Below are 16,326 nucleotides of genomic sequence, written 5' to 3'. Positions count from 1 at the left end.
TCGTGGAATTGAAATGCAGACACAGAGAGCAGGGGGCCATTAATTTCCAAATACCCTGTGTTGAGAAGCTATGTCAGAATCCTGGTAGATTAATTGATAGTCAGGTTTATCTCATTATCTGCATTAATTGTTTTTGGAAAGAGCAGTGTGGAGTTTTTCTTGGATAGCTGAAACATAATAAGGAATACATGGGATGTCACAACAGTGTGATTAGTAAACCACTGCTTGATCCATAATTGATGAGAACTTTGTTCCTAAACAATACAAAGTGTCCCAGCCAATAAACAATGTAAATGTGACAAATGTGTATGCGTAGGAAACAGAAAAGAGTATGTTCATCCTTCTCTGCTGTAGCTCTATATATAGAAAACTTTAAATATATAAATAAACATCTTTTTTAGATTTCATATCGCTCTGTGTAGCAGTTGGTCCATAAAGGGCTACTGCAGAAACAACATGGTAAATTCTATATAGATAGAAATAGCTCATTCTAAAGTGATAAAAACATAACACTTCATTATGTAAGGTCTTTATACACCTCTGAACACATAGTTACAGTATGTGTATTATATTGCATTTCTGTCAATAGATTCTCCAAAAAAATTGCACACAGCACCTTTAAGAAATCGTTTAATATGTCTCTAATGTTTTTATTGACCATAGATAGCAGTAAAACCCAGATCTTTTTAATATAATAATTAATATCAACAGGGGAGAGCAGGCATTCCAGGGTTTTCATATGGGCAAATTGTCACAAGGGCTATATCTGTATCAGTTTGTCATCAAAGTTATCACTGTTTCATAATCTTTTAATATTACTGTATATGTCTGACTGGATAGGTGTGCCAACAGACTCTTGCATGACTGATGAGGTCAAAATGTACCATATTTTCCACATTAAACTGGCATGATGCCATAATTGCGCTAAATAATTAACATACTGTTTTGTACATGGAGCTAAAGTAACAGCCTTTTTGGTCAGTCCCATTGAGGTTATACCAATTATGGTAGCTTGGAGTACCATGGAAATAGGGTCAGTTGGTTTTCATTTATATGATGTTTGCTGAGAGCGCGTTGTTTGAGCCGGAGCTCTTTCAAATCTATTCTTAATACATTGTTTATTCTTGTTATATCTTAAGACTTGTGTTTTAAATTGTTATTCACCAAGGGTAAAACTTATCCTTAAGTATATCCCATACCAAAATCGTCCTTAAACGCACTGATAAATTATTTTTTGCTATTCTCCATATACATGCTGCCCCTTGGAAACATTATTAGAAAACATGGAATTAGCTTCCACTGTTATGCAGATGATACTCAACTATGTATCTCATCAAGACCAGATGATTCTTTCCAGCTATCCAAATTGGCAGAGTGCATCGAAGATATAAAACATTGGATGACTTGTAATTTCCTTCTTATAAATTCTAATAAAACAGAAATATTACTTATCGGACCAAAAACATGTGAGCAGAATATTTCGGATTATAACCTGCAAATTGAAGGCTGCACTGTTACTCCAACAAATACAGTTAAAGACCTCGGCAGTATATTAGACAGCAACCTGTCATTTAAAAATCACATCTCAAATGTCACAAAAACAGCCTTCTTCCACCTTAGAAATGTTGCCAAGTTACGAAATGTTTTATGTGTTGCAGACGCAGAGAAGTTTATACATGCATTTGTGACCTCAAGACTTGACTACTGTAATGCATTAGTGGTTGTCCTGCATCATCAATAAACAAACTACAGTTAGTTCAGAATGCAGCTGCCAGAGTTCTAACCAGGTCCAGAAAATATGATCACAAAACCCCAATGTGATCAACTCTTCACTGGTTACCCATTAAGTATCGTACTGACTTTAAAGTTCTTTTAATCACTTTCACAAGTTCTTATAAACACCATGCACTGTGCTGTGTTTTACCTTTTTTTGTGTTTTTCAGTTTTTCTTATTTTCTCCTCTAAAACTGCTTTGGAACAATGCACATTGTGAAAAGCGCTATATAAATAAAATTGGATTGAATTGAATGAATTGAATGAATAAACTAATTTTAAGTGGATTATTACAGGGATTTCAATCCTGCTCCTTAAAAGAACACCTCCAAGCCTAATCAAGCATTTAATCCAAACCTTGATTTGTTGGTTCATGTGTGGTTGGAGCTCAACTCTGCTGGAGAAGAATCTAAAATCTCTTTATTGTTCATCCACTAAACAAGATGACAACTGTGGTTTTGCCAGGCTATGAGGTAAACTAATTGTCTATTGTCTATTAAAGGGGCTAGCCTTTCACATTGTCCCTCCCAACTTTCTATTTCAAAAGAAAATGCGTCTCTGCAAGGAAGGTAACTATGCTTATCAAACCATTTCAAGGTGTCAGAGGCATGGCTTAACAGTTACTTCACATGTGCTGACACATTGAGCTATGGTGCTCATGTAGACAATCCAAGTTCCAAGTCCTGTTCCAAATCTGTTTACATCCTTATCATTTTGTGCCATCTACACACTCTTAATAGAAAAGGCCAACCGTGTCCAAGAATTGAGAAACCAGGCAAAGAACAAAGAAAAGTAAAGAGTTTTGATTAATACTGATATCGTAAAAAAAAAAGAAACACAACATGTTTCATAACACACAACTAAACCCGTGGGTGGTGGTGGGGGGGTAGTATTTATGACACAGGACAGGAGATTGTGCCACTCAAAAAGCAACAATAACAGTCTGCTAAAATCAACAATGCCTTATCCAGCATTACCTCACAGATGGGTTCAAATAAACAGCCATAAATGAGCACGGGCTTTCCAGTCAAACACTTCATCACCGACACATGCAGCAGTACTTGTAGGACTGTTTTTGTGATTAAAACGAGCAAGTGATCGAGTTATTATCTGATAGACATTCGAGTCTACCCAACAGTTTAACATTTCAAATCCACTGAAGCAGTGTCGCAGTGTCACAGGTTTAAAAGCCACAGTCCCTTTTGCCAACTCCTCTCAGGAGTGAGGACTGCTGCAGAGCGTCACAGGCCCAAATCCAGCACAGGATCTTTGCCAACATCAACACACTAAGTATATCCAAACAAATGACGCTCATAAAGTGTTCTTGAGAGTGATGGAAAATAGTAAAGTTTGTGCCGGCCAGAGTCAATAGGATATCCAAGAACTTCAAGGAATAGCATTGTAACAGCTGTTTCTAAGTATCTCCTTAGTCATTTGCGTTCTGTTGTTTTAAAGAAATAAAGATGATACAGTAACACAGAGGTAAAGAATATGTAAAATGGATTATGGAAAAATGGAGATCTTGGTGGCCAAGATCTGTTTGGTTACAAGAATTCTTCCAAATATCTTTCTTTGTGTTCATCAGAATAAAGGAATTTATACAGATTTGGAACAACTCGTGGGTGAGTAAATGATGACAGAATTCTTATTTTCCCTTTGAGACCATGCAGTATACACATTACCATTAAATACAACACACTTTGCTATAGAACGTCTCAGGTTACTACTGTAACCTTAGTTCCCTGAGATAGGGAAAGAGACATTGCGTCAAGGAATGACTCTATGGTGAACGCCAGCAGTGTGTTGCATCTGAAATTATTGCGTGAAACTAAACGTGCGATCTATCATCGCACAGCGAATTATAGTCACGCAGCGATGACCCCACAAATGATGCGGAATGAAATGCCCACTACGTCATACTGAATTGTGTCTGTCCAAGTGTGAAGGTGTCCATGCACATCTCAGGACAAAAGAACCTGGGATCCAGGTAAGGAAGATAGGTCCAGACTGTAGTACCTCATAAATGTATGTGGGGAAGACCAGCCTGCAGCCTCACAAACATCCTGCATATACAGGAGGGCCCGCAAGGAAGCCATACTCTGAGTGGAATGTGCCCTGATTAGCAGTTGATAGTATTCCACACACCTCATAAGATAAAGAAACTGCCTCTACAATCCATTTACTAATGGTCTGCTTAGAGGCCTCTACTTCGAGGTCCAAAACAAACCAACAGTTGGTCAGATTTTCACCATAAAGAAGACCTGCGTACATACTCTACTAACGCCCTGACGTACATAATAACTGTAACCTTTGGTGATCCGTTGTCTCGTGAGGCTGAGGATGAAAGGCCTGAAGAACTAAGGTCCTGGCCACATTCCTAGGTACTTTAGGGACATACCCTGGTCTAGGGTGCAGAATAATCTTAATCCTGCCTGGAGCGAACTCCAAACAAGGCGGAGAAGCTGATCAAGCTTGAAGGTCGCCTACCCTCTTTAGAGAAAACCACAGAGGGCAATGAGACGTCTCTTGGGACGCAAACAGAACGATTTCGGCTGGGAGGAAGTACTTCAGTGCTGGTAGTACAGCTAACATCTCCAGGAAATGTATGTGCCAATGGTGATGCTGCTCTCTCCACAGCCCACTGGCTGAGAGACTTTCCACTATTGCCCCCCCAGCCTGTGAGGGACGCATGCGTCGTCACTATCTTCCTGTGACATTGCGCCACCAATTTCAGCCCTTGATTCAGAAACCAATGTTTCTTCCATATAACCAGGGAACTAAGGCATCGGTGCGTAACCCTGATCATATGGAACGGGTTGCCTCTCGGGGAAAACCCTTTGCTTTTTAGCCACCACTTTAAGGGTCTCCTATGCAGGAGGCCAAAAGGAATCACATTGGACACTGTCGCCATTAAACCCAATATTCTCTGAAAATGCTTGACAGTGTAGGCATGAGCTAACTTGATCCTGGACACCGCTGTCAGGATCGATTCGACACGTGCAGGGGACAACTGTGTCTGCATCGTCACAGAATCCCACACTACTCCAAGAAATGTAGTCCTCTGTTGAGGAGTTAGTTGCTCTTTTTGGCATTGAGCTGTAACCCCAGACGCTTCATATGGTCGAGGATGAGATCTCGATGTTGAACCGCCATCTCGTGAGACTGAGCTAATATTAACCAGTCGTCTATGTAATTTAGAATGGGGATCCCTTGAAGTCTCAATGGAGCAAGGGCTGAATCCATGCATTTTGTGAAGGTGCGTGGGGAGAGAGCTAGGCCGAATGGAAGAACTCGATATTGGTAAGCTTTGCACCCGAAAGCAAACCTGAGAAATTTCCAATATTGATGAAGGATAGATATGTGGAAGTATGTATCTTTCAGATCTATTGTGGTGAACCAGTCCTCTGATCTGATTCCGGCCACAATGATAGGAACAGTGAGCATCTTGTATCTCTTGTTGAGATGTCTCAGATCTAAAATGGGCCTCAGTCTTCTATCCTTCTTTGGAACTATGAAGTACCGGCTGTAAAAACCTGTCTGACTCGTGGGGGGAAACATACTCTATGGCCCCTTTCACCAAGAGAGACAACACTTCCTTTTCCAAAACCTGATCCTTTTTGGGGTCCACCTCTGTGAAAAACACCCCTTGAAATTTGGAGGGTGGACAGCGTACTGAATCCTGTAACCCTTTTCTATCGTGGAGAGGAACCATGGTGTGAGATTTGGAAGCTTTCTCCACTCGTGGAGAAAGTGTCCTAAGGGGGTCAATCTCTCGACCTTGATTTCGGGTGTGTGAAGCCCGACACCCTGAAGCAGTTGAACGGCAGGGGATGGTCGAACTGCAGAATTTCTTTGCACATTCACTAGGTCTATGTCTTCAGGTAGACTCTGATGATTCCGTGCTAAGGAAACTGACGTGCCCCGAACTTCATGGACGGCGGGGTTGACGTATAGATTTCCTGAGAGCTTCTTGGAAGGACCGAATTTTTCAGACCTCCAAGAGGGGCACCCTCTGATACCCTGCAAAACCGTCAGGGCCTCTTGGCAGCAGCCTTCCGATTTGTGACTATAACTGTCCTAAGATCAGGTTTCACCTGCCTAGAAGGTTTGGGAGGTTGCTGCCTCGACCCCCAAGCTCTCTGAGGGGGAGTACGAGTAGCTACGCTCTGTTTCTGCTGCTGCCTATATGAGGAACTTGTGGATGGCTGGGGCTGTCCTTGGACTGTAGACCCCAGGGGATAAGAGCAGCCTGGAAACGGTCAACAACTAAGTCGACCGTACCACCAAAGAGGCCTTCAGAGGAGAGAGGTGCATCAAGCAGCACAGTCTTATCTTTCTCCTTAATGCCTGATAGATTTAGCCACAGGTGTGTGTGCTACCAGTGCTGACATGGAGCTCCCAACAGCTTGGGCTGTCTCCTTGGTAGCCCGGAGAGTAAGATCCGCTGCTGTACTCAACTCGTTGAGCAGACCCGGATCTATTACCTCGCCCTCTTTAATGTCCTCCAGCAAGTCGGCCTAGTATGCCTGGAAGAGACTCATGGTGTGCAGGCATGACCCAGCCCGACCTGAAGCCATATACGGCTTGCCCACCAAATTCGACGTGACTCTACACGGTTTGGTGGGCATTGTCTGGGATTTCAAAGATGATGCCGATTCTGGTGAAAGACAAATGGCCAACGCATCTTCCACCTTTGGCATCATGCCATAGCCCTTGAAAGGGAACTACATTAATGGGGCAGGAATTTGTTGAAAAGGGGAAAAAAAAGAAGGAATTGTAATAGAATCTCAGTATTCATTCCACCACTGGCTTAATGGAGAAGAGATCATGATCTTGAACCTTGTGCTCTTGTTCACTTTCGCAGAATGTTGTCCTGCATCCGACGTAAGATGATGTCATGACGTCATTTAATGTGCTGTGACTGTAAAGCAGTTTCCAGATTTCTGCTTTCAGGCTGCCCATACATTGCCTTTGTTTCTGTTGTTTGGGTCTGTTTTGTAAGTGGGGGTCACTGAGTACAGCGCTGCATACATCAAAGTCCTCAAATTTCCTCTCATTCATTACTTAAAAGAAGCATACAAAAACATTTTATTTGTAGGCTATTTGTGCTGATCTGGTTTCCAACTGAGATCTTGTCAAAGAAAAAGCTTATAGAGTTGAAGTTGCCTAGCCTTCTTGCACCTTCCGGTGCTCCCCAGGGATGCGTCCTAAGCCCACTCCTCTTCTCCCTATATACACACAACTGCATTGCCACATACAGCTCTAACATCATTGTGAAATTCGCCGATGACACGACGTAAGGAGAACCATCTCTTGCTCAACACCAACAAAACCAAGGAGCTGGCTTTTCTTTTTACAATGCACTTCAGTTTCATGAACTATAATGCACCATGCATTGCATCTAATGCAATAATCATCCCTTACCAAACTTACATACCTATATCTGTACTATGTGCACTATATGGTTGATCCATTATACATACACGTCCATTTGTACACCTGCATATTTAATGTGTATGTTCAATGTCAAATGTGTATATCTTGTGTATATACTGTCCATATGTGTATAATGTATATTGTCTTTTTAGTACAGTCTGTCTATTTATACTTTGCACTTTTCGTCTGCACTACATACTGTCACTTAAGTCTGTAAAGTCATACAGTTGTTTGTCATACAGTTGTCTGTCCAACTGTGCTCTACTTTGTATGGAGTATGCACCCAAGACTTTCACTCACCACACTTGGTCATGTGACAATAAAAGTGAGTTGAGTTGAGTTGAGTTGAGTTGAGTTGAGTTGAGTTGAGTTGATAGTGAGAGCTCAGTCGGGAAAGCATCACGTTCAAATCCCATGGAACAGACATACTGATCAAATGTGTAGTTTGAAATACCAAGGGTTATGCAAAAAACAGGCCAGTTTCTCTTGTGTGATCCTGCTAGTGAAGAGACGCACAAACTAATAGATTCAGACATACATGAAAATAAATATTTCCTTGTTCAAAAGGATGAAGAGAAACAGCAGTCTAAGAAAGTTAAACATTTGCATTGTTTATTACTTTGCACACTGAAGTTTTAAACATTCGGGAGGAGTCTGATCATACAGTCCTGTCAATAATTTTCCAAGCGTATTTATAATTTTTGTGCCAAACATGCTTCAAAGACAAATATGGAAAAAATGACAAACTTGCATCTCCAGTGTGACCACATGTAACATGTAGGTGCTTCCCTGCTATATGCAAATGTTTAACAGTGTCACTTCACAGTTGCCTCTCACATTCTTAAAATATCATTTTTATTTTTGTTTCTAAATAGAGTTTACCAAAGGCACTCTCCTATGCAGGGTCATTGGCATTGGGCCACCACAGAAACATTATAACTGCATTTACCAACAAAAGCTATCTTTTCAAATATCCTTCAACACTACTCATCAACTATGGGGACTTGTTGTCCGGGGGGTTGAATGGGGGCATCACACATCACATATTTTGCATCCAATTAGAGAATAGTGAACATGCTTTTAAAAGAGAGGATGTTGCACACACCTGACTTTGTTATCCTTTTTATACTGCATTAACTTATTACCCTATGCAAGGTCTTGCCAAAGGCTTGCTCCTTACACTTTAGATGACGATACAACAGTGTGCTACTGTTTACAGTGCACTTCTTGACACACAGATGATATTTCTGCAATGCATAATCTGTGAATAAAATGTACTTGTCACATGGCTAAAGGGACTCACATATATCATTAATTTAAGTGGCTCTTGTTCATTCCATAAACAAGCATTTTCAGCTAAAGTACTAGCTGAATAACAGCACTTTGATAAACAGTAAGATCTTAGTGAATTACTACATGAAAATTCATGATGATAAATACACAGAAACCAAAATTGGTTTGTCTGAACTCTTAAAGCACCATTGTAACATTATTGCTGTTCAAAACAAATATATTGCTTATTTTATAAACCTATTTAGAGGAAAATATTGGTAATGCCTGATGGGTGTTATTGTTTCAGCAATTAAGTATTTTTAATGAGCCCTGAATCTTAATGTTTTAGCAAGTAGAGAGAGGACGGGACCACCAGTGAGTCATCAAAACAAAATGCAGCAGCCAGAGTATTAATGAAAACAAAAGGGAGAGATCATATTACACAAGTTTTAATGGAATTACACTGGCTACCAGTCCACCAAAGAATCAATTTTAAAATTCTATTATTAGTCTGTAAGTCACTGCATAACTTGGCACCTGCATAATACATTTCCGATTGTCTGTCAAAATATATTCCAAATCGTACTCTAAGATCATGCTGGTCTTTTAGAATATTGCACAGTCAAATTTAGGTGATGGTGTAATATTTTACTGTTTTTGCACTTGTGAAGCACTTTTGAGTTACATTTTATGTATGAAAAGTGTTACATAAATAAATGTTTATTATTATTCATAAAAACACCGCTATACAAGATAAACCATAATAAATGTTCACCAAAACAGAAATATAGAACCATATGTACTGTGTGGGAGCCCTGAGAACGTTTCTTATCAACAGTTCAAAACCATGGATAACAAGCTGCATGTTCAAACTCAGCTAAGTATTTACAAAAAGCTCAGAAGAGCGGTTTCAGTAAGTGGCTGGCACAATATGCACGTGTTTAGGTATAGTTTAGCTTTTGGCTGAGTACAGAGAGTAATGTAAACACAACATCATTAGGCCCGGAGGGCTCACGTGGTGTTCTGGCAGACACCTCTCTCTCTGCCAACTAGCACAGCACATTCTCTGGAACGCATCTGACTCGTTTCAAAACAATAGCACAATTCATACCTTTGACTATTTATGTTTATAATATGTTAAGTCTGAGTAACAAGTTACGGTGATTCCCATTTACCCCAGAGCCTTGTGTTGAGTTCAATGCCTGTCAGTAATAAAAAGGTGAATTTAAATTACAAAGCTGTTATAGTGGTACAAACAAGTTTGATGTTAATCCGAAACCAGCCAAGGACAGGCCTATTCCCAGCAAACACAGAATGTTCCCTTTTGGTTCTAAGAACGTTCTTTTCGGGTTTTATTTTTGCAACCAGAAAATAACGTTCCCAGAACGTTGCAGGCTGTTTTTTTTTTAAATAACCAGAAAATAACGTTCCCTGATGGTTATTTTTTTGGTCATTTTTTGCAACCAGAAAATAACGTTCTCTGATGGTTATTTATTGTTTTGTTTTTTTTAAAACCAGAAAGTAACCAGAAAATAACGTTCCCTGATGGTTCTTTTTTGCAACCAGAAAATAATGTTCCCCGATGGTTCTTTTTTGGTTATTATTTTGCAACCAGAAAATAACGTTCCCTGATGGTTCTTTTTTGGTTATTTTAATGGTAAAATAGTCAAAACTGGTAAACATCATGCAATACAGAAATTATAAGATCACATTAACACATGTTATACTGACCAAATGGAATTAATAAACGTGCCCTTTAATGGCTGAAAATAATAAACTAGTTAAGCTAAATTAAAATACAATCATATAAATCCATGTGTATTTCTTTAGAGTGGCTGTCTGTTACTGTATGTGTGTGCGCTCGAGCACGTGCATTGTCTGCTCTGCTGCGCACTCCCGTCATTTCAAAATTAACGGTTATTTCGTTTTACCTCACCCACTAACACATTAGTTTAGCGGTTTATTTATTTTATTTAAAAACGTAGATTTGAAAGATTTTCGATCAATTTGACACATCTAAATCAACAGACCATGATGAAGTACTGAAACTTGGGACTTTTGATTGTTATATCTAAAGACGGAGCCGCGATATAGGCCTACTTATACTTCTGTGGCGAGACAAGAATATTGTTAGCCTGAAGATAATTAAATGTTTATTCTTCTGTCAATAAAAATCTGCTTTAAATAGTGTTGAAGTCATTGGTTATTTTATTTCAATATCTATATATCTATAATGTCTGATGTTGAGGTAACGTTAGGCCTACACACAGTGCGGTTTTATTAGAAATGAAATACTGTGCTGTTTAAATCGAAAATTAGGCTACTTCAGTAATGAAAGAGGATAATAGAATAATCGAATGCTTTGATTTCATCCTCCACATTGTGTGGGATGGTGTATTTTGCTTATTTTAATTAGATTAGACACACGATGGATAAAAACACAGCATGGATGTATTCATTACTAACGTGTAGTGAGGCCAAACTGACCCGAGAAAAATATTTTAGGCTAACGTTCCCCTAACGTTAGTTTCTGGTTCCCAGAAAGTTTTTTAAGGTTTGTTTTTGGTTATCTTTACGGAAATAAAACGTTAGTTTCATGGTTTCTATAACGTTAAGGGAACCAGAAACTAACATTCTATTTCCGTAAAGAAAACTTTCCTTGGGAACCAAAAACGAACCTTAGAAAATAGCGTTCTGGGAACCAAAAACTAACGTTAGGGGAACGTTCTGGTAAACAAAAACTAACGTTAGTGGAACGTTCTGGGAACCAAAAATTGTTAGCTGGGTTCAAACTGAACTGCAGATGCGGGTTGATTGGGCTCCTTGCACCATCTGGTGGTGGACTAATTCAACCACAGTTTGCATAAACAGATATTCTGAATGACTGACTGCAAAAAGAAAGTAAAAAATAATGCAAGCACAAAACTACAGTTTATAATATATACATATATATATATTTCATTTAAATCACTTAAACAGACAATATGGTTACAACAGTACAATAGGTTTTACATTGCAAGACAACTGAGCGCAAGGTCTTAATACTAGATCCATTTGACCTTCCTAAATCAGCTGTCAATCATAAAATATCTACTCCATAAATTAGGTCAGCACATATTTTAACACCAATTTACAAAAGGAAAGCACACAATTCTCATTTCTCACAAACAGGTATAATGAACACGCAAAAAAGACGTGAAAATTGGACTCTCTAAAAGCACTGAGATGAGTTCAGTGAAGCTATAATCTGACAGTGTACATTAATTGAAAAGAATATAATACATAATGCATACAAAGTAATTATGGAATGTATTTTTTTTATCTTGGACTAAAAACACAGAACTTTCCTTTACATTTTCTTCCGACCACCAGTGTAGTTAAGAGACTTTTACATAAACTTACACAAGACTGGCTGTGAAGTTTAAAAGTTGCATTTCTACACTCAACAAATTGCTGAAAAATAGATTAAAACCTCAATGATTTAAGAGTAATCCACAGAGATCTTCAACTGGACGTCATAGAAAAAGCAATGATCTTTTACTGGAAAACAAATAAACAATGAAACATATGCTGTAGTGCAAGAAACGGGAAGGAGAATTATATTTTTTTTTAAACCGTAACACAGAGCACAGTTAACGCATGCCATGTGGATCACTATTCAAGAGTAATGTACCATTAGAATATGGGGATGTAGTTGTCAATCTTAGCCCTGTGCCTCTGGGCAATACACTCTGCAATCCACACAATGTTTCGGCACTCTTGCTCCTTTAACTTGACGTAGGCATAGAACACACTGAAATGAAACTGGTTCAGGAAGGCCAGCTTATTAAGTTTCACCTAAAAACAAATAACCCATGTTTTCACATTAGAACAAAACTATAGAGCAGTGGTTCTCAACTCAGTTCCGTGAGATCCATTTTCCTGCCGAGTTTAGCCCCAACTCTGCTAAAACACACTTGAACAAGCAAATCAGCCTCTTTAGGAATAGATGCATTCAACTTAATGAGGCGCTGCGCAAATCTATCGCCGTATGACATTAAAGTACCGTGAGAGCGATTCAAGTGCCGACTGCTACGTATGCATTTGAATCGCTCTCGCGGTACTTTAATGCGATACGCCAAGCAATTTTCACAGCCCTGCATTAAGTTGAACACATCTGTTCCTGAAGATGCTGATTAGCTTGTTCAGATGTGTTTTATCAGAGTTGGGGCTAAACTCGGCAGAGCTGAGAACCACTGCCATGGTTCAGTACATTACAGAGACCAGTACATCTATAGCCAAGAACTTAAAATGTTACTGAATAAATTTAAGATTCAGTGCAATCACATTCTCTTTAACTCTGTGAAAGCTGGTACTCACCTCATGCTCAAAGAATCGATCCTCAAGTGTTTTGTCTCCTGGGTTGCTGCCAGCACCCTCAAAGAGAAGCTTGTATTCCTGAAGAAACATGAAATCAAGCATCAAAACATTTTGTAGCCAAGACAGGCTATGTGAGCTGACAGAAAATAAGCACAGCTAAACAGTTTACATATATGACTCATTTGCTATTTTCATCCATGAGTCTTTCAGAACCATACAGAACAATAACAGGAACAACTTTCATTGAAAAATCAACATATCAGATGTCATTCCTCATTCTGTATGTTTAAACTGTCTAATCGCATTTGGTTAGACATGCGCGAAGCAATGAGTGGGTGAATGAGCAAGCAACATGAGGTCTGCATAGAGCTCACATAGATACTCACAGGGTAATAGTCAGCCACAGCTTTGACCTGCTCATAGTCATCGGCCCGGGCTAACTGTGCTAGACCTTCTGGGTAAAGCTTGCCACAGTGAGGGAAAAGTTTAGCTCTGTCTTCTTTGGAGAGCTCCGTACCAAAAGAGTTAATAGTGATGATGAAAGCCCTCCTGTCTGCCTCAAACTGACATACAAAACAAGGAAATACTTCTTTAATTGCATGTGACTGTTTGACAAACAATTGCCTTAACAGTATAACTTCATATATTTCTACGAGTATGCACTCACTTCCAGAATAGGGCACATGGTATCTGCAGTTGTTCCACCAAGTGATGTACAGAACTTGTAGAAAGCCTCGAGATAGGCCTGGAAAGAGAAAAGTAGGATCAATGACAGCTCATGGTTTTTACCCAAACACATGCAAAAAGTAAAAAAAAAATTTTTCAAGGTCTACTGTTCCCAGACTTCTAAAGGCAAGACTGACCTTGTAAAGGGTGTTACGTATTATTTCAATGTTCATTTCATCCAGATCCTGCTCAGAGATGCAATCCTGAAAGAAAGCGGCTGAAAAGACAGAGATGAAAGCCATTAGCTTTTACGTGGGGGATGTTATTCTCACTATTACTCAAGACTCATTTGTTTCACATGCAATCTGAAATCCTAAAAAATGAACAACATAAATACATTGCAGGACTCGCATCTCACTCACTTCCACATAACAAGAAGTGGATTGAAGATTACATGTGTTCTGCAAACTTTTCATAGGGGATTATTTTACCAAGCGGTGTATCTACAAGGATAGCATTATAGAGCTCTGCTGGAGTCTGGGCGATGTTGACCGCCTCCATTTGTTCAAAGCTGCCAAGTGGGTGGCATTTGGGCACCAGCTCTGAGATGGCACGCTGATGCAGAGTTCCAGTGATGAGCAGGATGACATTATCAATCATATAGCTGTATCTGCAAACACAACAAGAGATATGTAAGAGGTCTTGAAAAATGTGTTAAATCACAGTGAGTTTTCAAGTAATATTTAGGCAGATATTTTATTTGATTTCAATCAACGGAAGTGTTTTAATCGTTTCAGTAAACTATAATAACTTTGCAAATGATAAGTCTAGTATTACGTCTCACACTCCACACGTTGTGAACTTAGCGCATTGTACTCAAACGCATTGACCATTCGCATTGATACTGTATGTTTCTTCAATTTGACTGCACTCACGTGATGAAATCCATAAAGCTTGCCAGAGGTTCATAGGACTGGTTCCTCATATGGCGAAACTCGACCACCATCTTCTCTTTCAGTTTGTCATCAATGACAGAGACTGTGAGAGGGGAGGCTTCATTGGCCAGAAAGCTGCCATAGTCGGTGCTCTGCAAATGAAGCTTCAGGTCTATAATGAAATGAAAACCTTTAATATTGTTTTAATAATTAAACAAACACACACATACATAACTGTAAACCCAAATCCTCATTCCTATATAGAAAATACTCAAGGTTGGCTTCTGGCTGTCATGTCTACAGTCATCTGTTTCATTTTTCACAATTTCCAGTTCCTTAAAACACAGCCAGAAATTCCAAGCGAGTCACTATTAGAAATTTCAAAGGCTTCTGAAAAGGAGAGACAAACCTCACTATAATTTTCCATTACTTACTTCCATTACTTTACTATCAACTATCCATGTTCAATTTAAAAATATTTAAATAATTAGTAAGATCACGAACGGACTTCTTAAATTGTAAAATGTGAAATATGCGCAGGTTGAATCTGCCCGCCCTGCATTACTGACGTCATGACACATCACATGACCAGCACCAGACACTGGCTCACCATTAATCTTCATCTCTCAAACTAGACCTGCATCGCTCCTTAAAAGCGTTCACTGTTAACCTCAATCACTGCAATAAACAACATGACTGGTCGGTTTAAGCACGTTGGACAAATGTACAAATCAACACCGATCATGGGATTCCAGCCCGTAAGGTTAAACACGGGCCTTAGATACTGCAATACAGTACGTTAAATTACATGTAGAATAAAACTGTGTAATAAACAATACATTTACATTAGATAACGTACATATTAAGCCCATAAACAAAAACATCAGAAGCTGATTCATTAGATGCGTGGCTGACATGATGAATGTCAGTTAACATTCATATTTAAAGGCCCTTAAAGGGAAGCAGTAATAGTAGCAATATATTGTTCACGGGTATTTAATTATTATCCGGACAAAAGAAAACGTGTATAATAAAAGGTTATAAAAGCTGATCTCTGTTTGTTAAGGGGGATTTAACACTCTGCTGGTCCGCGCTGGCTAATGAAACAAGCTAACTGACATTAGCTGTATTATTATACGATTTGTGACAGGGTTGATAAAATACGCTTCTGCTTCCAAACTAATATAACATAATTTACACACACACACGCTCAGCTGTATGTGGAAAAGTCATAAATTAAAAGATATAACGTTATTCTGATCTGACACAGGACTCACCTTCCAGAGTTTCACACTGAACGAGGTTCAAATAATCGGCCTGAGATAAAATGCCAGCCTTAAATCCTCTCACCAGCCCCTCTAGATAACCATTATCCACATTAAAATATAATTCTGAGAAAGGCATGGTGAAAAAATGAGAGTAAAAGTGCGCTAGCTAAAACAGAGAGATGTAGCCGTGTGACAAAATCAGAAGAGGGAAGCCGCTCTGCTGATACCCGGATGTACGTGCACGCGCACTAAAACACACGCTCATGTGACCAAGCATCTGACCGTCAAATCTTTTAAACTGATCTCAGACCAGCCCTAAGCAACTGCATGCAACACATCAGAACCAAGTTAGAAGTTGAATTCCACCAAAAACCCATGTTTTGTTCTTTGGTGGAACTGTAAATATCCCTTAATTTTATGTTATCTACATGTGTAGATATTTCCCAGTACAACTGGGAAATATTATAATTTATATTTAGTGAGAATGTAAATAGCAAGCTTCCATTAGCCTACTTATAGAGCTTGTTAATCAACGTCACGCCACATTGAATGTTGCATCATCTTGGGAGGATGGCTGCTAGTGCGTTCAATGCAGTGTTTTGTTTTTCTTGTTTTAT

The 16,326-nt window shown here is 39.2% G+C and overlaps 1 protein-coding gene across 2 annotated transcripts; it reads right to left on the bottom strand.

Moving 5' to 3' along the window:
* Positions 1 to 11,407: 11,407 nt before the first annotated feature.
* On the bottom strand, positions 11,408 to 15,958 carry atp6v0d1 (ATPase H+ transporting V0 subunit d1). Of its 2 annotated transcripts, XM_057332913.1 has the most exons (9): positions 15,719 to 15,958; positions 14,442 to 14,613; positions 13,998 to 14,176; positions 13,704 to 13,783; positions 13,508 to 13,585; positions 13,227 to 13,403; positions 12,841 to 12,918; positions 12,155 to 12,318; positions 11,408 to 12,021 (listed from the first exon to the last, which is right to left on the bottom strand). In XM_057332913.1, exons 1-8 carry the CDS (start codon positions 15,843 to 15,845, stop codon positions 12,157 to 12,159), a joined length of 1,053 nt encoding a protein of 350 aa, XP_057188896.1. In that variant the 5' UTR covers positions 15,846 to 15,958; the 3' UTR covers positions 11,408 to 12,021; positions 12,155 to 12,156. The 2 variants fall into 2 exon arrangements, with proteins under 2 accessions (XP_057188896.1, XP_057188887.1); XM_057332904.1 differs by having other exon boundaries at positions 11,408 to 12,318.
* Positions 15,959 to 16,326: the final 368 nt, after the last annotated feature.

Source organism: Triplophysa rosa, linkage group LG1 (genome assembly GCF_024868665.1).
Source record: "Triplophysa rosa linkage group LG1, Trosa_1v2, whole genome shotgun sequence".
In the NCBI taxonomy this organism is placed as follows: domain Eukaryota; kingdom Metazoa; phylum Chordata; class Actinopteri; order Cypriniformes; family Nemacheilidae; genus Triplophysa; species Triplophysa rosa.
This window is presented reverse-complemented; position numbering and strand designations above follow the sequence as displayed.